At 40.5% G+C, this 24,188-nt stretch overlaps 1 protein-coding gene across 2 annotated transcripts; it reads left to right on the top strand.

Moving 5' to 3' along the window:
- Positions 1-12,849: 12,849 nt before the first annotated feature.
- On the top strand, positions 12,850-21,817 carry COMTD1 (catechol-O-methyltransferase domain containing 1). Of its 2 annotated transcripts, XR_010784011.1 has the most exons (8): positions 12,850-12,995; positions 14,260-14,384; positions 15,386-15,491; positions 16,251-16,369; positions 16,618-16,672; positions 18,473-18,606; positions 19,103-19,310; positions 21,240-21,817. XR_010784011.1 is itself a non-coding variant. In XM_066554718.1 (7 exons), the coding sequence occupies exons 1-7, from the start codon at positions 12,914-12,916 to the stop codon at positions 19,253-19,255; spliced, it is 774 nt and encodes a 257-aa protein (XP_066410815.1). In that variant the 5' UTR covers positions 12,851-12,913; the 3' UTR covers positions 19,256-19,501. The 2 variants fall into 2 exon arrangements, 1 of the variants encoding a protein (XP_066410815.1); XM_066554718.1 differs by lacking the exon at positions 21,240-21,817 and having other exon boundaries at positions 12,851-12,995; positions 19,103-19,501.
- Positions 21,818-24,188: the final 2,371 nt, after the last annotated feature.

The following is a 24,188-nucleotide window of genomic DNA, read 5'->3' as shown; positions in this document are numbered from 1 at the left end:
TGCTGACAGGATTAAGTGGAATGCTGGCCAGCATGGGGGAATACTGAACACATAGGACTGAGACACCACAGAAAGATAAACCCATAGGAAATCTCTGTCTTCTCTTACAAATGCCCTGCTTACTCACTGCCTTTTGAAGCACTAAAACATATAATGGAGTATCCCATATCTGGAGACACTTTTTTAAAAATTCTATTATTGTCTTAGTACAGGGGAGAGAAGTTGTTTCACCTTGCTGTGCAGCACAGAAGAAAATTACTGTGACCATAAATACAGAAGGAGGAAAGGAGTTTCACTTGGTGACTCCAGTTAAATCAGTGCTGGGGAGAAATCAGGTGCAAACAGGCCAGCTAGAAATCTGTATGTAACAATTCTACCTTTAGAAGATATTCCTCTAAGTAAAGATATGACCAAAAAAGCAATCTTGCTGCTTAACACAACAAATATTTGCCCAATCCTACCACAATATAAAACAGTCAAAAGAGGGCGTTAACTGCACCAGCTCGACAGATTCCACGCAAAACAGAGACAGCAGAGATGTGAGTAGATGTACACCGGAGAGGCTTCACAGAATTACCATTCTGAAGGGGAAAGGAGGTTTGCTTACCGCCTTCTAGGAAATCCACCAAAAAACTGACAAGCCAAAAATACTCAGTTTGAGCTTTAAAAATGCTAAGATTTTTACATCTGCCTGTTAGGAAGAACTCCTGCATTGCATATAATTCTAAGCAAGCTGATTGGATAAATCCACAGCTGATAAGCTTTTTAAAAGTTACTCATTTAATTAGCCATTGTGGTTTCAAATCAGAAACTGCATTTAAAGCCTCTGGGACACTGAAGTTATTAAAAGTAGGGTTTATTTACAGAGTCATTCTTAGCAGCATATTTAGTTAATAAAATATAGGTAAATTGTATGTGCTATTAATAAGCTTATTAAAGCAGTTAACCCAAGCACATTTCTTACTTAATACAGTAAACCATAAACTTCTCAGAGAACCTCTCCTTTCCTGTTCAATTTACTGGGACCAAACGCCTATTTTTAAATTCAGGCTATAAGAGGTATATTCAAAGAGCTTAATTTGAATGGCCAATGTTTTAACACATACTATCTAATCAGAATAATAAGAATTGTAACATGTGCCACTTAGTCACAACTCCTTTAAAAAAAACAAGAAGTTCTTCTGTTATCCTGGTAGTGCCTGGAAATAATGGAATTTCACCTTAACAAGCCTCCAATACTTTAACAAAGCTCAGATGGAAACACCTCTATAATGGAACACATTTCCATCTACAAAAGCACCACCAACAACACCTCCACCTGGAAATGCCAGGGGACAAAGGCAAAGACTAGGAACCAATTGTCTCAAAGAAGAACTAGGTTTTTCAATTACTATACTGTTACTGTGTTCTCTCAATTACACATAAATTTCTCTGAGATTTTCCAAGTACTCCTGAAGTGAATTAAGAATATTCTCACTATATTCCATTGTCTTTTCCAGAGAAGATGCAAGGTGATAATGTGCTACAGTTACATGCACACATGCAAGTCAAGGAGGAACTAGATGATGTGTTACACTGATCAGAGACAGAGCCTTTGTCCCTTAACTGCTGAAGATTCACAGCTTTCCACCTCTTCTGCCACTAGTTTCTCCACTGCCATCTCTACACAGAAGTAGGACAACTCAAAAAACTTTCCAGTTTTGAGATTCAGTTTCTTGTAACAATATTTCAGTAACTAATGTCTAACCTTTCTTCAAGCTTCCAAAATTCACAAATGCTTCGTTCACTCCATGAAATATGAGATACTTAAAACTCTGACACCAACACTTGATCAAATAATACAGTCAAAGAGCAACAGGCATTTACAGAACGCAATTCATCTTCAGAGATTTTTGGTATCTACCTTACTATGTGTTGTGCATCCAGAAACACCTGTTTCTCTGTACCAATGATACACAAAAGTCTAGTCAGATGCAGGTGGCTAAATATATTAAGCTGAACCCCTTAAATTCACATTTACAGAGCATTTCTTCAGAGAAACAGTAGGTGAAGCAAAGACACAAAATTAATAATGTCTTGAATGGTGCCAGAAGTACACTTGCAAATAATATTTAAAAGCCCCATACTAATTTCCAAACTCAATTTGCCACAGTTGCAGAGTTTTTCAGCTCACCTCAGTGCCAAAGTCAAGGGTATCCTTTTGCCATCCTGCACACAAATTTTCTTGCATTTCTGATAAACAAGTCCAGTCCCCAGTCCTCATTTTCAGGCCCTCCTTTGACTGAGTTGGATCTGATGATCAAACACAGTTCACTGCTTCAGTATCTGTTTGCACAGTGCAAGCCTGAAAACACCAATAGCCCTTTCTTTACCTGAGACAGTATCTTGTAAACAATTCATTCCTGATCACTCAGGTCCAAGATTTTTTTCCCCACCAGCCACAGTGTTACATTAACATAGACAAAAGGGAAACAAGCTACATAGTCTAAATGGCTTTCACAGTCCCAAAAGGAAGGGAGGTGATCTGGAGATGGGGGAGGGAAAAGCAGCCCCAACCAGCAACAGTTTTGTTGAATACAATCATAACCAACTAATGATGAAAGTTAACATTTTGTTTTTACAAACATCTAGGAGGAACTGAACAATGCTAATGTTGTGTACTGACTTAACAGACAAATTCCTTTATAATGGCAGAAAGTAGTGAGAGGAAGCAGGATTTTTCACTTCTGTCTTTGTACAACTCCCATTTGTATGGCTCAGGTTTTGGCTTGTACTGGGGATAGTTCACAACATTCCATCCAGAGACTATTGTCCCTTAGAAATGGACTCTGGAAGGATCATTTTGCTACCTCCTGTGTTCAAGGCTCTAAAAATGCGTTACACAAGGAAAACAGAAGTGAAGGAGAACTTTCTGTAGTACTACAGTACCAAACACAGAAAAGAGCAGCTTAGCCAGTTTGATGTATGTTAGTGAAGAAACAGAACAATATATGGCATCAGCCTGTGAGACCAGCAAGCAGTACTCTTTGCCAGAGACTCGGGTGGACCAATACGTGTATAGTCAAGTATTAATGCCTAACAAAAGCTCTTGGCATTGTCCATGTGAAGCCAAAGATTTGAAGGCTCCGGGGAATCCCCAGGTACTCCTGAATCCTCACACTGCATTAGACTCTCTGTGGTGAGAAGAACAGTCCTTCCATGCCTGCACACATGACAGATTTCTCCTTCAATTCAGTGAAGGAGAAACCACCTTCTAGTGAAAGATTCCCTGCCTCTGGTGGAAGATTCTCTGTCCGTGGCTAGGGGCTGGAACTAGATGATCTTTAAGGCCCCTTCCAGCTCAAACCATTCTATGATGACTTCACATTCCTGGTCTCAGAAGGTATAACTTCTTTCAAAGCACCTAGATTGCTCCTCTTTTTTCACTGTCTTGACTTCATCAGCTTATTAAGAACACATCTGTTGTCACTTCTGTGCTTTAAGATAGGAAATAGGTCTTATCCAATATAACAGAGCCAGGCTTTAAAGCATGGTAAATATTGGGGTCTTCAACTTTATTTCAACACCAGAAGACCCACTGCTTCCTCTATGGACGTACCAATACAAATATCATGGAAAAGGTAGAGAACTGGGGAAGAGCAGTCAGCCTTGTTTATTAGAACTGGTACGGGGTGTACAACACTTGGTCCATTGTGCCATTTGCCCTTTTTAAGCCCGAGTTGATTGCACAATAAACACCATTTCATGCCTTATTTTATGCATACAAAAACTCTGTGGGTGCATAAACATCAAAAAGCTAAGCAGTCCATGAGAGAGACTGCAACAAGGCTGGAGGGGTTACTAAACCCCATTTGGCCACAGAAATTGTCTCTGCCGTGGAATGAGGCAAACAAGTTTGATTTTCCAAAAGGCATTTCATCAGGAAGGTGTATGGCACACAGTAATTACCCATGTTCTCCAAAGTGTTGAGGCAGATGACCAGCTGCATACCTATCCTCCTCCTGGCAGAGCTCCCAAGTACTCTGGCATTTCCCCCTGTAGCCTACATGAATGTGACTGAAGACAAAGGCAAACTGCATTAAGGTTTCTGGCAGTTGGGTAGCACTTCATGGTTTAAGGACCACAGGCTAGGATTCAGTTACAACAGTAACTGTTTACAACATGCTACAAATACCCTGTTAGGAAACATAACGGCTCCAAACTGCTCTGTTCTGTGAAATATGTCAGCAGAGCTTTGCCAGGGTACAGCCATGTTAAGTATTCTGCACATCCTTGAAATCCAAATGTTCATGTCACCAAACCTGACTAACCTCTCGCATACACTTCTTGGATAAGAAACTAAACTTGGCTAGATTAATCTCTAAATTTCTTTGGGAGGGTGGAGGCTTTGTTGTTTCTTTGGTCTGGGGCTTTTTTTGTTTTTGTTTGGGTTTTTAATTTTTTTTTATTTTAAATAAAAGTAGTGCTTACTGTTCTACATCATTTGCTTCCGTCCTTATAAAACAGGACACGTGAAAATCCAGAGGCAAATAAAAGCAGCTTCTCTTCAGTGATATGATATGAGCAGAACTTCAATATCCTTCTCCAAGTTACCTGTTACCTCTGACACTTCATTCAGAAAATCATTTCCCTCTTTTTAAGGAAAGAGCACTTACAGTAATAAGGAGATACTGCTCTTGTTACAGCTTTAATTTAGTCTAATTGCCCAATTACAGCTGCTCCCATTTTCACAGGAGACTATATTATTTGAAGTATTCCTCTACGTAGCAGAGTCTCTGCTGATAACAAGCAGGTACAGTGCAATTTATTTCAGATAAAGATGAAGAGAGAAACAAAGTAAAGCTTCCAGGAAAGAGCACAGCATGACTGTGTTTGCCCTCTGTGGCAAAATCTAGCAACTTCAAGAACAAAATGGCACCAGAAACCATCTTTAAAAAACACAAGAAGGTATAAAGGGGGAGGGAGAAACAAAGATTAAAAAAAAAAGTAGTAAAGGACTAGCAGTTTTACAGCTGTATTTGGAATAAGGGACTACCCACAAAAGGAATGCAAGGTGAAAAGGACTATAGGGAACATGAGGTGCAAAGGGAAGACTGTGAAGTAAATTTCTCCCAGATATTTCTTCAAAGAGCATGGCAAATTCAGGAACAGATTCCACAGCAATCGTGCAATGCAACCCAAAAGAGCTAACTGTTGTCCAGGGATATTTATGATGCTTTATACAGGGAGACTATTATCCCTTGGAATAGACTACAGAAGAATCATTTTGCTACTTCACAGGTCCAAAGCTCTAAAAATCTGTGTTACACTTAGGAGAGTAAAAGTGAAGTATGCAGAAGTGATCAAAAGAGAACAGGCTGGCTTTATAGCCTGCAGGGGAAACAACTGATCATATATTCTTCCTATGACAAACAACTGAGAAAGTAATTGAGAGCCTAGCAGAAACCAATGTTGTTACCTCAGCATTATTGATTTTCGGCAGACATCTTAATCTAACACATGACAAAACTTTGGTCATTCCAGTAAGATATAGCTTTCAAAGAAAAATGATATTTATAAAGGTAGTTTATGGTTCAGTTAGAGAGTCTTATGAAGTCAAGCTCTGGCTATAAAGGAATGGAAAGAAAAGGACTTCTTAAAAACAAAATGGATAGAAAGTTCGATTAAAAGGTGAAAATATGATTCAAGTATACTAAAGCAGAAGGATCTTCTGATGTTCAAAACACTAAAAGGAGGTAGTAAAAACATAACTTTAAAATACTGTACTCATTCTTATGAGAGCCTCATTCTTATTAAAAGAATGAGTGCCACTAAAGACTCACAGTTCACCTGTTAGGCATTTTTTGAAAAAATTTCTTGCAAAATTTACTAGAAATGTTCCCACTGCATATAGCAAAAGAAACTGAATTGTTTACACGTGTATCTATAAAAAATGAAGCCATGACAGGATAAGAAGATAAAAGTCCATATAGTCCTTTGTTAACATTCAAACTCACAGATATACAACAATAATACAAAAAAAATTAATATATAGAGCAAAACCTCATAAAATTACATCTTAAAAATAGATGTTGAAAGAAAAAAAGTGAGAAAAGTGAGTGTGGCTCACAGCAATTACAAAGACTACCTCTTCAATTAAAAAAAAAAAAAGGGGGGGGAGGGCAGGAAAATAAAGGGAAGATGGTATACAACTAAAAAAATCCTTCCTACCTTGCCTCTATTTCTCCCTCCAAGCCACCTGCTCTTTAGAATTTCAGATGCCATCCTCTGCACACCTTGCTCTCCTGATTCCTGGGGATATCTGAGCCTTTCCCCCCATTACAGCTTTCAGCGTGCATGGGGTAATGCACCACTCATGAGTTTCAGGTGATAACACTAATTGGGCTCTCTCTTCAGCAGGTGTTTTCTATCTGCTAAAGTACATACTGCCTTCTTCCCAGCTGCATCATATTAGCAATCCACAGCTGATTAACACAGATGGCCCCTTCTCTGTTTTTTCTGACAAATACTCTACTAAGAATTCTAGCTTTTAAGTCCCAAAGATAACAGCCAAGCACAGTTTTTACATGCTTGTGACAAATTCTTACTTGTGAAATGAAATCTGACCTAGAGCTCTCTAGAAATCAGGCCTAGTGAGATGACCATTCATCATTCTTTAATATGCTTGGGGTAGGCTATCTAATAACAACCTAGTCCTGCACCTCTCCTGCCATCATGCTGCTGCTGTTGCTTTTGTGCATTCTCGGACAAATGCCCTTAAGGGAAGGGAAAAAGCACTCGCTTCCAAAAGTACTCTTTATTTTTGGTATCTATTTCATGGCTGGTATGAAACAAATTCAGCTTGCTGGGCTTTGACATAGATTTTTTCAGATGTCAAAGAAGAGAGGCAAAATGTATAGGCATGGGAGAGTCTGGTTAATGAGGTGTCACAGCTATGGTTGGTTTGTTCACTGCTTCTTTAATTTTATTATTTGTATCAGAGTGATAAGGAGCAACATTTCTAACATTTTGTTTATGCACTATACAATTTAAGGCTTAAGTGGAGCAGCTTCTTGACACTTACAGCAGGTTTTGTAAGTGAAGCAGAATGCTCCACTCAAGTTGTGTCTATTTCAATCACCTGGGGATTATTTGTAGGAGCAAATTAATGTTAAGCTTTATTTCTCAGTAATAAACACGGTCCATGCACTTGTTCCAAGCACGAGGCTGGACTGTGACCTGGAAGGAGATCATTCAGAAAAGTCTGACACCTGTTTTGAGGAATTCAATGTGCCCCTGATCCATGTACTCCGACTCCTTTGTCAGGGGAACTGCTTCTATCATTGGATCTGTCAAGCTGAGCCACTGAACAAGCCATTTCACTGGGTTTCCCCCCAGTCAAGCTCAATTTGAGTTTTACAGTCCTTGATACTTGTGGGATATTGTCATTGAGGCCATTAATGTATTTTGCACTGGGAATTATGCTGCTTGGCAGGGGCTATCTCTCCTCACGATATTTGTATGTCCAAAGCTCAACCCAGTCTTGTAATGAGATTGCAAAAAGTAGTCATATATATTCAAAATGTTGGCCTGTAAGCCAGTAAGGCCTGAAAATATTTACCAATATGTCAAAATGCTTCTAGCTGAAAACCGTTTCTAAACCATTCACTGTTTGCAAGTTTAATGGCTTAAGGCTTATGGGCTCATGAATCACCTCCTTTCTTAGCAGCAGCATTTGAAATGTTGATATCTTAGCCTTGAAATAGATGTGAAGGTACCACAGGCTTTACAAGCTGTTATGGAAAGACATGCTTTAAAAGCTCCCACAAAAGGCTGAATGCAATAGAGGTAGCTGAGCAGGATGAAAGTAACTGAACCAACTTGGTTAAAGTAATTGTTCATGTCTGTGTTCCATTTCAGTGATTACCCTCCAGCTGGACAATGAATCATATTAAAGGAAGCTTTGCTACTTACAGTTCATCTGATGAAAAATCCAGATGACTTCAGAAGCAATGATGAGTATTTGGGAAACTATTAGTCTTATTTCAAATTACAGAATTCAACAAAAAAAAAAAAAAAAACAAACCAAAAAAAAAAAAAAAAAAAAAAACAACCAACCACTTGAGAGCAATTTCATTTATCACAATCTTTTTTTGTTATAAAAATGTACCATTCTAAAAATACAAAGATTTTTAGCTGAGAAGATGAATGAACATTTATGGGGAAAAAATTGCTATAACAAATATGTCTGGAATGAGTATCTCTAAGGTCAAGTAGGTTATGCTGGTAAATTGCATACCCTGCTTTACAGAACTGCAAAATTAAAAGTTAAGCATAATACTAGAAAGATAACAGGGATGGAACAGACAAATACATAGCAAAACCAATTAGAAGAAATAAGAAATCTCAATTGTGAATAAAATAATAATTTCATGTACAGTCCTCTAAAATATACCATCAAGTGATTTATTGAGGTCTTGCAAGGGGATATACACTGTGGACTGTAAAATTATAAAAATATATACATTTTTCATCTACAACACCCAGACAGATGAATGAACACATAAATATGGTAAATAAGTTCTGTTTCAATTTTTTTAAAGAAGATATTACAAAAACCTATTAAAATAGAATAAATAAATACAATTGAATGCTTATGGGTTCAGTTATTTGTGAATATCTTAAAAGGTAAGGAATTCATGGCCTGATGTCTTTTCTGAGTATCTGCCCCAATCTATGCACGTATTCATCCAGTGTCTGTGCAGACAACTTGCCTATATGCCTCTTCCCTCCTATCTTCTTAAACCAGATTAAAATCCCAATCTGTATCAAACATTTCTCTGAGGATGGCTAAGATCAGGTCGGCCTGAGCTCTACAAACTTTTTGCTCCATCAATATAGATAAAAATTACTATTTTGCCTACCACTCAACCTATAACTCTTCATTATCAACCCTCATTTCACTCCAAACCCTCATACTCAGCTATGCATAAACAAGCAGAAATATTTTGACATATTTTCAAGATTTTATTTTCATCTTCACAATTAAAAAGTTTGTCTAAGGTCTCATTACCTTGCTTACTACAACTTCTTCCCCCAGCTCTCATCTCATTCAAGTCCCATTCACCAGGAATTTCAACCCAACCAGAATTTTCAACAATTAATCTGACCATAGGAATGCATGAACACATTCTTCTTTGGTTTCTCCTTGTATTTGGGCTTTTACTCATTCTGCACTCATACTTGATGTAAACTTTTAAACAGCTCCAAACTTCATTTTCCTTCCTGTTGATCACTCCTTTAAACTTTGCTCTGATTTCTCCTCAGAAATTTGAGTTAGGCTACTGCCAAGCACACAGCTCAATACAATCCAATTCCCTCCACTTCCTGCCCATGAAATGGTTTTACATTCACATTACAAGCTTTTGGGGACAAAGGCAGCTGTCTTCTCTTTCAGCTGTACGCAAGCATCAAACATTTTTTCCACTTTACTCACTAAACTAAATACATGTAGCATTTACACTTGCTTTTCAACATTTTGACATGATTTAGAGGACTGTGTAACTGCTATCCTCATTGTAAACAGAGGAGAATAATGTGTAGATAACTAAGATTTTAACTAAGCAACATTTAAATTACATTTGAAGCCACACCACTGCAGCCTGAATGAAGCAGACACAACATGCAACTCCACTGAATCCTTTCTGGTGTCATAGGCCAAAATAGCTTCAACAAATGTGTAGGGCAACAATACATGCAGGGCTTATTTCCAGTGGGTTGTGCTGTTCAAACATGCCTGTAGATACTTCCTTTGGGATATCTGTGATACACAGTGATTTTCCACCACAGATTGAATATGATTTTAGGAAGAGTCATCTATATCCAGGCTGTTCATGCTGGACAGAGGCTGCAACACCCATAGATTTTACTTCTTTTTAGTGCAGCAGTAAGAAAATCAGACGCTCACAACTCTTTACCACCACCTTGGAGCAGGCCACAGAACATCACCAACAACCTGGAAGGCACAGCCCACCAGAACAGGCTGAGTTCAGGTAGCTGACACATGGAAGAGTGAAGCAGGAAATATAAACAACAACAGAAGAAAATGTAAATTATGAGGACAGGGAAAGGAAAAACTTTCTACACTCAAGGCAAGTCATTTAGCGTTTTACAGTGGTGCCTCAGTTACCAGGCACATCTGGTCCATGTAAAAATAGTTGCAAATGAAAGGCAGAAACCCACAAGTGAGATGACAGCCTTATCAGTAGGCTAACTCTCTGCCAGTCCCATTTCTACAATAAGTCTACACAGATGACACCGAGGCAGATGGTGTGCAACATTCTCACACAGAAAAACACTCCTGGAAGGAAGGTTCCAGGAGAAGAACAGGCAATTTCATATATCAATTGCCCAGTGTCTGTAAAACCTTGAATAGATTATCTATATGAATAAAGTGAGGATTTGTGCACCCTGAGGTCAGCCCCTATCCTGTCTGTCCTGCTCCATATGTTTTACAAATGCGATCATGTTCTGACTCCAGCCTGAATATGCTGCCAAAACCCTCCTACCCTTTCTAGAATGCAGTCCAAGAGAGAAGGCACTTTCAGGCATAGCAAATATTCCTCCTGACTACAGCACTGGGAGCAATCCTGAACTCCCATGAAATATGTGCAACTGGACTGACCTTACAGATTTAGGGAGCAGTGGGGTTTGTATCCAAACCCATATTATACTCAGTTTTTCATCTCTAGGTAGCCTTCACCCTACTTAGCACAAGTAGTAGGCAGAAATCTACCAAAATGTTTAAATGCTCAGGTAGCCACAGCACACTGCAAGCACACATCTAATAAATCTGTTAATCAAAGTTTCTGTTCCATATATATCACAGAGTTAAGTAAACTGAAAATGCAAATGGCTCAAAGAAAAGCTGATGGCTCCATTCTATCCAGCGGGAAGATTATAACTCTTCTGACACCCCCGTGAAAGTTTTTCATCATATCTTAGATATCTGAAAATCGACTTCCTTATCTAAAGGAAACAACCTGTTGTCCAGTACAGTGATACAGTAAAACACCTGACACTGCCAGAAAAGGCCATTACTGATTAACAGCTTGAGGGTGGGAGGAATTTCAGAAACACATGCAAGTATATTAGCAATTCAGGTCACCAATTCTCTTGGAGCTTTCAGAAACTTGACGTTCCCAAAGATATCCAAATGGGTCAACTCTTCGAGTCGAGAGGTCAACACAACACTGGAAGCTTGCACTTAGTGTGTTTCATTGAAGAGAGTAACCCACAGCTCCTCTCCCTTAGGCTGCACTTGTAGAGAAGAATCACTAGATGGAGCCGCACCGTCACAAATCTGATTTATGGCCGCTGCAAGAATTGTTGCCTCCTACAGTTGTTTGGCCTAAAACTGACACGTTTCAGCACATGCTGATAACTCATCTTCTGAAAGACGGGATGAAATGCTCTCATTTACAAACGCAAAATGTACACAGAGAAAGTGACAAGACACTGAATGAAAAAAAGCCACCAAGAAACCAACAACACTCACAGCTTTCAAAATCAAATAAATTTTAGAAGTGAACTGGAAGTTATTTTATCTGCCAAGACAGATCATGTGTCTTACTTTATTCTGCAAATCAGAAATCACAGCAGACTCCCTAGTGAGTAGCATGATTAGTTGCTGCAAAAGAAATACAAGAGCTCTGGGGGCAAGCCTTGTAAATAAGCTCTAACACACTAAAAGTGCAGTGATAGGCAAACACAATTCCCATAAATACCCTGGTGATATACTTAATCCCACACTTAAGATGTACTTTAAAAAGCACTAACACTGTCTAAAACTGCACTGACATTTGTTTTGCTAGCATAGGGTAGTAGTTGATATGTTTTCATCCAAACCTACCAACACACAATTCATCTGGCTTTCTGAAGATAGAATACGTGCCAAAACGGAATTTTTACCAGCTTTCATCCGACATCTGTGGAGGCCAAGTTACAACCCAATCCATTCCTATGTATTCCTAGTCAGTGTGCAAAAGCACTAATTTCATCTCCCATACAATGTCAAAATGATAGATCTCCATATTTTGCTTGTGTTTTCCAAGACCCAGATATTACCAATACTTCACAAAATGAAAACCGAATTCCCAGCCCATCTCCAAAAGGCACAGAAGCACAAAAAAGTTTAGGCTGACATAGAAAAGATTACACAATCACTTGTTACTTATAAACCAACTCCCTCAGCAACAGATCTGGCCAGGGATGAGATCCCTCAACAAGGCTGTGAGGCAGTGGCAAGGGCACTGCTCCACCTCATGTGGAAGGTACTGCAGGAGGGGGCTGAAACAACAGTGGAGAAAACGAGGCCCCATTCCCCCTCTCTTGGAGTCCTCCTTGACTCCTTTCACCTGCAGACTCACAGGTCACAAGACTAAAATTCCAAAATCTTACATGCTTTTTGACGAGTAATTGCTCGCACCTCAGCTGTAAAGAAACCTGTGTTCTAGGGGAAGGAGAGAGCTCACCTCCCGGGCTAGGTGGAGTACCAAGCCTCTTACGAGCATATTTCTGTGAAAAGCTCCATGAGACCTCATTACGAGTACACTTGGGTGTGTTTTAAAACGAAGACTGCAGTGAAGCTGTACCACAACCAGCCTCTGAGGAGGTGGTGGCACAAATCCCCGGTGCTGTCTTTGTCACTCTACGCACCACAACCGAGTATGTCACCGAGAGGAAGGCGCACACCTCCCGCGGATGACCCACCCTCCCGCCACCCCAGCCAGCCCAGGATCCGGGAAGCTGGGACCCTAAGAGCCACCAAGACGAGCCGAAGCCGCCCACGGGCAGCGCGGCCCCGCCCTCCCGGGCAGGCGGAGCGCCCTGCGCGTAACCCGGCGGCGCCGCTCCCCTCGCTGCCGGCTCCAAAATGCCGCTTCTCAGCGTGCCCAAAGAAGTGGCCGTGGGGACGGCGATGCTGGGGGTCGCCTTTGCCACGGGTGTGCTTGCAGGTAAGCGGCGCCCCCAAGCCACATACACGAGACGTGAAGGCTGCGCCTTCCTCGTGTCCGCACCGGGGACGGGACGGGAACCGCAGCGCCCCGCAGGTCCCTCCCAGGGCGGGCAGGAGTCCCGGGTGCGGTCAGGGAGCGGACCCCTTGGGGCTGCCGTGCGGGCAGAGATTTATTTTGCTGAGCTGCTGCAGTAAATACAGTAATGTTCTGAGAGCCCAAGCCGCTCCCTGTAAACCAGCTACCGCAGTGTGGGGCCGGGGACAAAGTCCAGCGAAAGCGAGAACACGCTCCCCGCCCGGTGCCCTGCCCGCATTTGTTCGGCCAGCCCGGAAAGGCCGGGGTGTGGTCCTTGCGCACAGCATTGTTCCGGTAGCAGTTTCGCTTTCATCCCGCGGGGGCATCGGAAGAACGAGCCCACGATCCAGGAGGGGAAGGAGACTGCTGTTGAGTTTGTAACGCGGGCACTTACTTAATCTTTGATTTAAGGCAAGTTGTTGAAATCATTTACATCTCGGCGTGATGGTCTAAAAATAGAACCATTAACAGAAAATAAACCCCTCGAAATAAAAGCGTTCTGTCTAGCAAACAACTACCAGGAGATGTGGAAATGAATTTGTTGTTATTTCTTCAAAATAGTTAATCCATTTGGTAAAAGAAACATTGGGCACGAAAGCTGCAGTCAGTTCTGTATTTGAGCAGACATGTACTGAAACTTCAGCTTTCAGCACCTACTTTGTCTGCATACTGGTTTTATGCTAAACAAGGCATTTTGCAATACCACATTTCCCCTGGCTGGAGGGCAGGACAGCATCATGAGGAGAGCACAGGGTTTGAGAAGACACATCAGCTGATGGAGCTAAAACCCGGTGGCCTCTATTCATCTGCAAAAGTAGGACCACAGGCTAAGAAAATTGTGCACCTCATTCATGTATCTCTCTTTGAACTTGCCCTTTGAGTTTTGATGGGGTTACTTTTCCTGTAAGATTATGGCAGTTTGTAACCATCACATTGGCCACTGAACAACACAGTACTAAAGCCTTCCCCTTTCAGCCTTTGGAGGCCTGGACATCTTAGAGGCTAAAAAGGACAAGGGAAAAAAAATTATAGACCACCTGGTTGTCCAGCTATGTTGCGTTTTCCATTTTCATGGCTGTTCTAGAGCAGAGAACTTTTTAACCTTTGGTAATACTTCAACGTTTACTTTATTTAAAATGGCAATAACTGAAAAGTGTAGAAGTTCTTATTACTTATTTTTTGGTAGGTAAAAGATACCCTTCTTTCATTTTTGGGACCCCAAGTGGTAAGATTGGAAAAAATAGTCCTCTCCGGCAATACATACTGGATCACTCCTTGCGGGAACATCCAACTCTCAAGAAGCTGCGTCTGGTCAGTATCACCCACACCTCGTCCTCAGCTGCTGGGATCCTGGTCACATCTCCCTCCTTCCTCCCATTTGCATACCCACTAGAGGGGTTTTTTTAACTGGTAATACCCAGACTCTCCTATGTTCAGGGCTACCTACATGACTCTTTAATAGTATTGGCATACATTGCAGACATGTCTTTCTATCCTCGGCTCCCAAGGCCATGTGTCAGGGCTGCACTTGATGTGGACTTGAACAAATGACTTCTGTTCACTTTGGTTGGCATGTAAGGAACCTGTAGCTCAGAGAAGTGATGCCTTCCATCAGGCTGCAGTGTCAGAGATGAGACCAGATATCCTGACTCAGGTTTGAGTCATTTCAGGTGAGACAAGCTGTTCTTGTATAAAAGAAATTAAATGCTATCTGCTGGAGCAGGTTGGTTGGAATGATCCCTAGCAGAAGAAAGGAAATAGGAAGATACGCTTTCCCTTCAACGTTCATGGCACAGCCCGGCTTCTCTCATTGCCCATTCCTCAGTGCCAAGAGCCCTTCCACCCTGGGATGGGCACAGATTCTCCAAGTTTGTATTGTGTAGCCCGGACTACGTGGTCTGACCTTTGGCAGACACAAACCTAGCAGTTCATTAAGGCACTCATTCAACTTAAAGGAAGTGCATCTGTTTGTGCAAATTCACAGAAATAAAGGACTTTCGCAGTCAAAGTACCTCTAGGATTCTTCATTTAATTACAAATATTGCTGCATTTGCCACAGCCATGGTAATATCTGCTGCTTATGACATACATTAACAGCCTCCTTACTTAGTTAAATTCAAGCCAATTTCTGGCTCGTAGATGACTCCATCTAGCTCCATCCACAAAGTGATCTAAAAGGAGAAGACAGAGGTGTCTGTATTTCCTGGAGTTTCACTGTTTGGTTTGTTTTTTTTTTTTTCTTTAGGATATTGGTTTGGTAGATTTGGGGTGTTTTTTTTATGTGATATGTTTGGCTTTTTTCCCTTTCCTAGCTCACTGCTGATCATCCCCATGGCAGAATGATGGTATCGTGTGAGGAGGCTCAGCTTATGGCAAATTTGGCCAAACTCATTAAAGCTAAGAAAGTTATTGAAATAGGTAAGAGTGTCACTTTGTTGTAAAATAAAACTCTTGACTATCACTCTCCAAGTATAGCCATGTTTAACATAAAATATCCAAAGACAGGAAGGTACTGCATAACTGTCAACAAACAGGTGGGCAAACTACAGCATGAAAAGGAGGGTCTGATTTGCACTTGGTTGCCACTTTGCCTCAGAATGGATGAGCCATCCATGCTGATGCCAGAACTACTTAATGCACAGTTAGACCATATAAAAAACTAAGCTAAGCAGATCTCTTGAGTCTTCAATAGTTGCAGGACAGGGTGTATTCTGTCCTTCCTCTATCACTTTCTTGCTAGAAGAAGAGGTTTTGCTGCACAGGCCCTGTATCAAATCCACTTTGCTTGACACACCTATATTACCAGGATGTCCTAAAAGACAGACTGATGCTGAGCAGCCAGGTATGGGTTCCCACCATCTTCATTCTTGGCCTGGCTGTTACAATTTCCTGGTATTTTGCTGCTCATCCAGTCTCTCTAGGTTATACATTCAAGACCAGACTCTGCCTTGTCTGTCCATGAGCCTTTTGGGAAAAGCTAACATTGAAGTTTCCTAAAAAAAACCAACTTCTTCTCAACCTACCATTACATTAAAATGGAAGGAAAAATGAGAAATCTTTACTGTCTATTAACAAATTGCCATCCTTGATTCCTTTGGGGATTTTATTCCTAAAGAGAGCCCTGTAACCCTTTCTCCACAATACAATAAGTGTTGATGTCTCCTATGATTTTCCTAGGTGTGTTCACAGGTTATAATGCCTTGAGTATGGCACTTGTCCTGCCAGATGATGGCCGAGTTATTGCCTGTGATATAAATGAGGACTATGCTGAAATTGGAAGGCCACTGTGGAAGGAGGTAAGCAGCATCTCCTGTACACAATGGGGACAGCTGCCTTTGCATGTGAAGAGATCTTGTTATTTTAGACTTGCAAATTCGCACAGAAATATTCTTACCATTAAAGGAGGCTGATAGAGTTCTGTTTGGGAAGAAAAATAAGTGGTGTTTGGAATCCAGAAATAATAGGAAAATTATCTGAACCCCAGTCACTCCCTGAGTACAGCCTACTAACAGCCTACTATCAACACTGTTCTTTTTCATCTTAGGCAGGAGTAGAGCATAAAATTGACCTGCGGATTAAGCCAGCAATTCAAACACTTGGTAAGTAACCTGAAATCAGTCTGTTTCCCCTTCCCTAGAAATAGAAGAGGGATACAATAGTGGTGAAATTTAAGACCAAATATGGTTGTGAATGAATGATCCCTTTTGCTAATAGGGAGGCAGCTTCTCTTATATTAAAAAGTAAAAATCTTTAGGAGTTCACAGTTTTCCTACGTACTAGGAGAGAGGAAGAAAATGTTTGTCCTATGTTGTGGGCTGTACTGGTCACTCAGCTGTCCTGTCCATCACTTTGTTTAATTTATCAAATAACATACTGCTTCTGGAAAGCTGATTAAAACAGATTAATCAAACAAAGCCAAATTTCTCTTAGCATTGTCAATTCTAAGCAAGTATTCCTTTGTTAAGAGAGGAAGAGTTCCCTGAAAGGGCCGAGGTGCAGAAAAAATTCAGAAGCCAATATATAACTTAGGCTGAATTGTGTTCAGAGAAGTTCAAATTTAGGATGTGCCAAAAGCATGCAAGGCCATTAGTGAGGCAATGACTTCTGTCATTCAAGGAAAGAGAAAATGTAGGGCAGAGGAAATACTAATATATGTTCTGAAAATGCAATACATTTTCTAGGATTGTTGGATGCAGCAGGTTTCCAGTAAAGGTATTTGGTGGATCCACACCTGATAACCTTGTATTACTTTCAAATCTATCCTTCCTAAAGAGGCAAATACAGGCAGTTTGCTGGTATGTGTCGCAGACATCTTTTTGTGAAAAGCTTTTCTTAGGATTTTTTCTCTTCTGAGAAGCTGAGGCCTCAGAAACAAAATGTAAACAATGGTTATCTGCTGCTGTGGAATGCAACAGGTGGATCCGTGATTGGTCTCCTGTGGATGTTTAGATTTACTGACCAGTCATGGCAGAGCTGGCTCTCGTGCTCTGTCTGAGCCAGCTGCTTTTGTTATCATTCTTTTCTCTTCTATTCTTAGCTAGCCTGAGGAAACCTCTTCTTCTATTTGTTTTTAGTATAGTTATAACGTAATATATATATATATAATAAAATAATAAATCAAGCCTTCTGAACATGGAGTCAACATTCTCATCTCTTGCCTCATTCAAGAACCCCTGTGAACACTGTCACAGGTATGCACACTCCTTGAAGTCTATCAAAGCAATGCTTTGTCTAGGCATTGCTTCAGACAGAAAGATCTTCTGCTGACAGAGGCTAAGGGCAGGTTAGAGGGGTGTCAGAGGACCTTAGGAGACAGAAATCACCTCCTCTGAAACTGGCAATTTGGAATTGTCAGTCAAGAAATCTGTTTAGGAGAACTTAAAACTGAATTCTACTTGACTTGGCCGAGAGAGGGACTACTTACAGCAGTTTTTTGCTGTAAATATCTCTGACAGGGTTTGTTCATGACCTGTGTCATGGCCCTTGATCTGCAAGCAAAGATTAGCATTTAGAACCTGTTAATAAAGTGAGAAAAATTCTAATCCACTCAAGAAAACCGTTCTCAGCTGAAAAAAAGCTGAAGGTGTAGAGTATGTCCAGTTTCAAAGTGCTTGACTTGTTTTTGCTGTATCTTTCAGCAGTCCCAGCTGTATCCTTCAGGTTTGGAGCTACTCCACAAAGTCCTAAGCACGCAGACCTCAGTCACTATGTGTTTTATGGCATACATAATGTCTAGATTGGTTTCTGTGGGATAAGCTTTTCTAGTAATTACCTGTGAAGGAATAGGCTGCCTGGTCAAGGCAGCAGAAAACATTTAATGAGAGCTTTGACACAAATGGATTACTTCCTCCTACACAGCACTAACCAGGGTATTACAACTCACTGTGTTGCTCATCTAGATGAACTGTTGGCCAATGGAGAAGCGGAAACCTTTGACTTTGCTTTCATTGATGCCGATAAAGAAAGCTACAATGAGTACTATGAAAAATGCTTTCACCTCATAAAGAAAGGGGGAATAATAGCTATTGATAACGTAAGTACTGCAGTTCTGATGGTAATGCACAGGCAGTTACACATAACACAATCAAAAAGAAAATTCAACATAAACTCTTTAAGTAAGCTAATAAAACACTAATAGAAAACATAGAATTTTTTTTTTGTTATTCATTACAGAGAATGCCCTGTATTATTCTTGTTTGTCTTGTAGCCTATGTACAGTACTTACACAAGATCAAAAGTAGCACTTGTAATCAGTAACTATTAATAAGTTATCAATTAACTACTATTACAAGAAACAAAAGATATAAAATTTATTTTGGCTTCAAATCTACAGTAGAAGTACAATTAGCAAGGTCTGTGGACTCTCAGTCCCACTTTTGAGAGTTCCATGTCAGAGACCATTAGATGTCTGAAATACAACAAATAATATCAATCTCTAAGAAATATACAGGAACTTTTCCAAAGCTTCCTTTTTGGTCCAAGGACCATATTAGAATGAAGGAGGTGCATAATATTTCTTTTTTCAATAGGTCTTTTGGAATGGAAAGGTGCTAAAACCAAGGAAGGATGACTTGGCAGCGCAGAGTATCCACCGCCTCAATGAGAAGCTTCTCAGAGATGCACGTGTCAATATCAGTATGCTCCCAGTGGGAGATGGAGTCACATTAGCATTCAAGTTGTAACTCGAGGAAGCCCAGCAGATGGGAAACATCAATCAAATCATCAGGAAAAATGGAGGTGGGACAGTATAAAAAATTCAATTTAACCTATATCTCCACTGGATAGCCTAGCCTGGGAAAGTAGACTTTAGGAGCAGCTGGATCCTAAGGGCAACTAAGTAGAGAAGAGAGATTTATTATGAGATCTACTATGGTTTCTTACTTTAATTGTAATAAAGGAAATAAACTTATGTGAAATTTTCCTTGTAAGACAGTGGTTGAAAAAATCCCCCTCTGTAGATTGTCCAAGTTCCTCAATACAACAAAGTAATTTTCTGTCCTAGAAGAGCCTCTTGAGCAGTGGAATAATCAGTCAGTACCATCAAAGGAAAAGAAGTGCAGTTTATTAATGTTTAGAGCCATAATAAAAAAATGGATTTTTAATGAAATGACATCAAGAAGATTGCTAGCCTTCTCAGACTAAAAATATTGTAAGTCATTCCTTATCTTTGAAGGATACTACAGAACAAGCCTCAAAAAGACATCATCTGAAAAAAAAGTTGTTTCTAAAAGCTTCCCAAAAAACAAACAGTATTTGCAATACAGTAACAGTTTTCTCTAAAACCTTTTTGCACAAGAACTGGATTTCTTTAGCCTAGGTAACAGTGCAGATAGATATTTTTTTTTTAAGTCAGTATGAGGAAAAGCAAATGGGCAAGAAGTAAACCAAAACAATTCTCCCTCTTTCCTGTATCCCTCCCCCTTGCCCCCTCAAAGAAGCAACTTGCTAGATGCTTGTTTCCTTGAAAGATGCAAGCAGAGTATTGCTGGCAAGCCTACAGAAGGATTCTGATTGTATGAGGATGCAATACAGCTGTGAAGTGGCTGTTCAAACTGTTATTGCAAACAGAGATTCCCTTCCCTAGGCAGCATGTAACAAAATTTCAGCCCACAATTCTTTAGTACAGATAAAAATTGATTAAATTAGGAACTGAAAGTAGGATTCTGCGGGCAAAAGCTTCACTGGTAACTGTTTTGGGGGACTGATAACACTGGGTATCATATGTATAGGGGAAAGAGAGGTTCAGTTTTGTTGACATCCTAAAGGGAAGCTGTATCAGAACTAAGAGAATACTTCATCCATTTGCTTAAACAGTGCACTTGAATGACTCGAGACACTGGGGGACAAAGATTTCTTGTCTCAGAATGTTTAAGACTGTCTACTTGGCTCATATTTTTGAAATTTCAGCTGAGCGGTTTGGGTTCAGGTAAGGGACAGAAGTTCAGAGCATGGCTATTGCCTGTCTCAGACACTTGCCTTAGCATACTGCAGTGGAGAGCAATGGAGGAAGGAAGCATTGCCTGATGGCTTCAGAGTAGGGTTATGACTGAAGAGATCTCAGTTATTTTTCTGTCACTTCCACTTAAAACCCTGATTCAGCAAAGCATATCAGGATCTGCTTAATTGAGGACTGACTGCAAAATCCATGTCTGGGAGAAGGCCAGGACAAGGTGCGTGTTGCCCTTAAATGACAATTTAAATAGGGTATGAAGTTTGCCCAATTTATTTTTCTGAGTACAGATTTACCCTCAGAGCTTCAAACCTCTGCACTCCTCCAATTTCTTCTCTGCATAAAGGAAATGATACCTTATTAAATTCTTAGTGGCTATAACAGTTCTCAGATGGAGTGGCTGAAGGAAGGTACAGGATCATTACACATTTGCATGCAGAGCTTCTAGCCATGTGCTACCTTACAGTTTTACTTTGTCAGTAGATACCAAAAGAATCCTAAGGGTTAAAAACACAAAATGGGACACTTTAACAGCAAAGGTATCTTCTCAAATTTTCCTGCTTTCAGAGGCTAGCAGCTGACAAACATGTGCAAGCTAGAAGCTGTTAAGAATACATACCCTGCCCTAAAAGTACCATGGTGGCCTTTCCCAAACATGGAGAAGCCATTGGAAGATCAATCACAGACTCTGCATTTCTTTTACTACTATTTTCCAGGTTGCAAGAATCCTCCCAGTGAAGCTGAGCCAAAAATGGGCAGGCATCATGAGTATTTTTGCAAGAACCTAGAGTTTAGCAACATTCAAAACCAGATACAAGCACTCATAGTTGAATAATTAAAAAATAACTATTCTTTCTGCGGTGGGAACCAGCAAAGTCCCCATTACCTATGCTAGAGGAAGACCTAAGTAGTGCCTGAGGCTCAAGCCATGTGCAGCAGCCAACTATCATTTTGCCTCTGCTTTGGGCTCTGTTCCATTTTAAATATGCAGATCATAATGTGAGTATTTCATCAAACCTGTCTCCATCCTGATCACCTAATTACCATTAGAAAGAATAGCAATGTGTCCCCTAAACTATAGATTGATGAGCCATCTGTAAGTGGAAACAAAGAGCAGAAGGAAGCTTAATTGAATCAAATATTTAGAATACATTACTCTGTCTTGTAGTTACTCAGAAACTGGCCTTCTCTTCAGGCTTCTGTCCTGCACATCTGGAATTCATCACTGCTAACTGCATTTGATCCTTCACCCTTACTATGAAATGACTGTTGATAATATATAATCATGGTTTAATTCGAGTGCTGAATCGACTATGGGGAATTTGTGGGGCAATGAGAATTTAGACTTCCATTAGCTGATGAGAATGGGCCACCCAATAATGCAATGCCAAGTCTTTGTCTCTCTCTAATGGAGACACCAGGTATGGAACTCATGGGTCTGGTGGTCTGCTCACACCTCTCAGGCAATACACCTGCCTGAGCTACTGCTCCCACCGTAGAGGCTCAGGATTTTCTGCCCCAGGAGAAGAGCTGACCCAGGGGCACAGCTGCTGCCCAAACCCTCCCAGCCCAGCTGTTCCTGCAATACCAGCATCTCTTCTGCTTGCAAGAGAGGATCCCAGCCAACACAGGTGACAAATGTACAGCTGGAACTTGCTCAGAAGCAAATGGGGCTGAAGGATGGGTCATTAACAGAAAAGAATGACAACAACAGTGAAAAAAAGAATTCCCCCTAGTGTGGTAACTCCCAGAAGCCACCATGAGAATTAAAGCATGTAATCCTAGCTGCTGGTTAGGTATCTGAGTCCCTGCTCCAAAGGTATACATTCAACACGGTATGGTATGATATTTACAGGGAAGGGAACTGAAGACTTTAAGAGTAGGCTTTGCATCTCTACTAGCTAATTAAATGAGCAGGACTGAGACTAAATGCTCAGAAATCTAGAGAGAAGGCTACCCCAAAAAAACCAGCTCATTGTCCAAGGGTAGACACAGGGCTCAAGGCTTGGTTCTGCCTTTTCAATGCTGCAGCTTTTAATCCTGTGGGACATTGGGGGATGATGCAGGGAGCATCCTCAGTCTCTCATGTTACTAAAGAAAGCAATGGCCTAAAGAAAAAACAGGGCTACTGAGTGTAACATAACTTTCAGGCATTTCCTGAACCTCTGACAGCACTCTCAGTCCTTCTTTTAACAAACTCAAGTGTTTTTAATCAGCAGCTGTGTGGGCTTAGTTGCTATCTGGGGTTAACCACAATACCCTACTAGCTGAGATAAATAAAGCTTGGTTTTATCCATCCCATCTACTGAAAGTGCAGATGTCTCCTCCACTGAAGAAGGTGACCGTGCTGAGTGGCTTCATCCCTTCTTCCACAGAACAGCCAGACCAACACAGTAGAATAACCTAAAGCACCCCACACACAAACAATCTGGGCCCATTTCTGCCTGGTTTGCAGCACATTTGATTTTAATGCTCATTCCATTTTAATGGGAGAGGTAGTGCTATCATGGCCTTCCCAGAATGAAAATGTGGGAATCACAAATACAAGAAGCATCTTTTGGGAAGGGATTGTTGATGACATCCCAAACAAGTACTGAGCAAGAGAATGACAAAGCTGATTTTTCTCTCTGTGCACACCTAAGAGCTGCAAATGACTATTTCCTGCCACAGTGAGCACTGAAGTTTCTTCAGAGAAGCTTAAAGAAATTCTTTTGTTTCCTAACTCATCACTTGCTCTGCTCTCTGGTCTGCTAAGCCTTTTCCCAGGGCTGTGGCATTTCTCTGCTGCTGCATATTGTGCCAGTGATCTGCACTAGATGAAAAGGCTCTGCACAAATATAAAGCATTACCTCTGCATAATTCTAATCACACAAAATTGGCCTCATGCATTTGCAGCTACTCATGGTTTCTAAGTCACCTGTTTTATAATAATTTCTGAAGCAATGTTTTGAAAAAGGAAATGAACAAACATAAAACCTGCAAAAGAGGGAAATGAATGGGAGATTTCAGACAAGTTATTTATCTTCCTTTTTGGCTTAGTGCAATACTGTAGGGATAAGCACATAACTAGCTGCTTTAATATTTACTCTGATTATAAGAAAAATAAACATTGATGATAAGTCACTGCTTTCCAGGATTAGATTTCATATTTTAGAGACTGCTTTAAATTAATGCAGAAGCAAACATTATCTTTTCTTCTTATTCATATATTTCCCTAATGAGTTCCAAGCAAATTGTGCCTACTTATATTTTATGATTTTAAATAATTAAAACATTTTATGGAGGCAACTAAAATTCTCCCCAGAGTTAGCAGAAAGATTATTGATTGAACAGATCTCAGGCTACAAGGAAAAAATTATTATTTAGTTTAAAGGCTCATAATTTTATTCCCGTTCACCTACTAAAAAACCAAGAGACTGCATTTTTCCAGCAACCTTTTGAGTTATGCTGGGGTAGGGACTTGGGTTATGTTGGTGAGATGAAAGTAGTAACTTTTTGACATCATGAAATTAGATTTCAGAAGATAGTTAATGAGAAAGTGTTATTGCTGCTGTCACAAGTAAATGCAATACCTAAATACTGCACACCCACACAACACCGCAGCATTCATTACCCAAGAAAAGCCGTACCGTACCTTCACAACACCAAGAATTTTAATCAAATCC

Source organism: Molothrus aeneus, chromosome 8, assembly GCF_037042795.1.
Source record: "Molothrus aeneus isolate 106 chromosome 8, BPBGC_Maene_1.0, whole genome shotgun sequence".
NCBI lineage: Eukaryota > Metazoa > Chordata > Aves > Passeriformes > Icteridae > Molothrus > Molothrus aeneus.
Note: the sequence above shows the minus strand (reverse complement) of the source record. Positions and strands in the feature narration are given on the sequence as shown.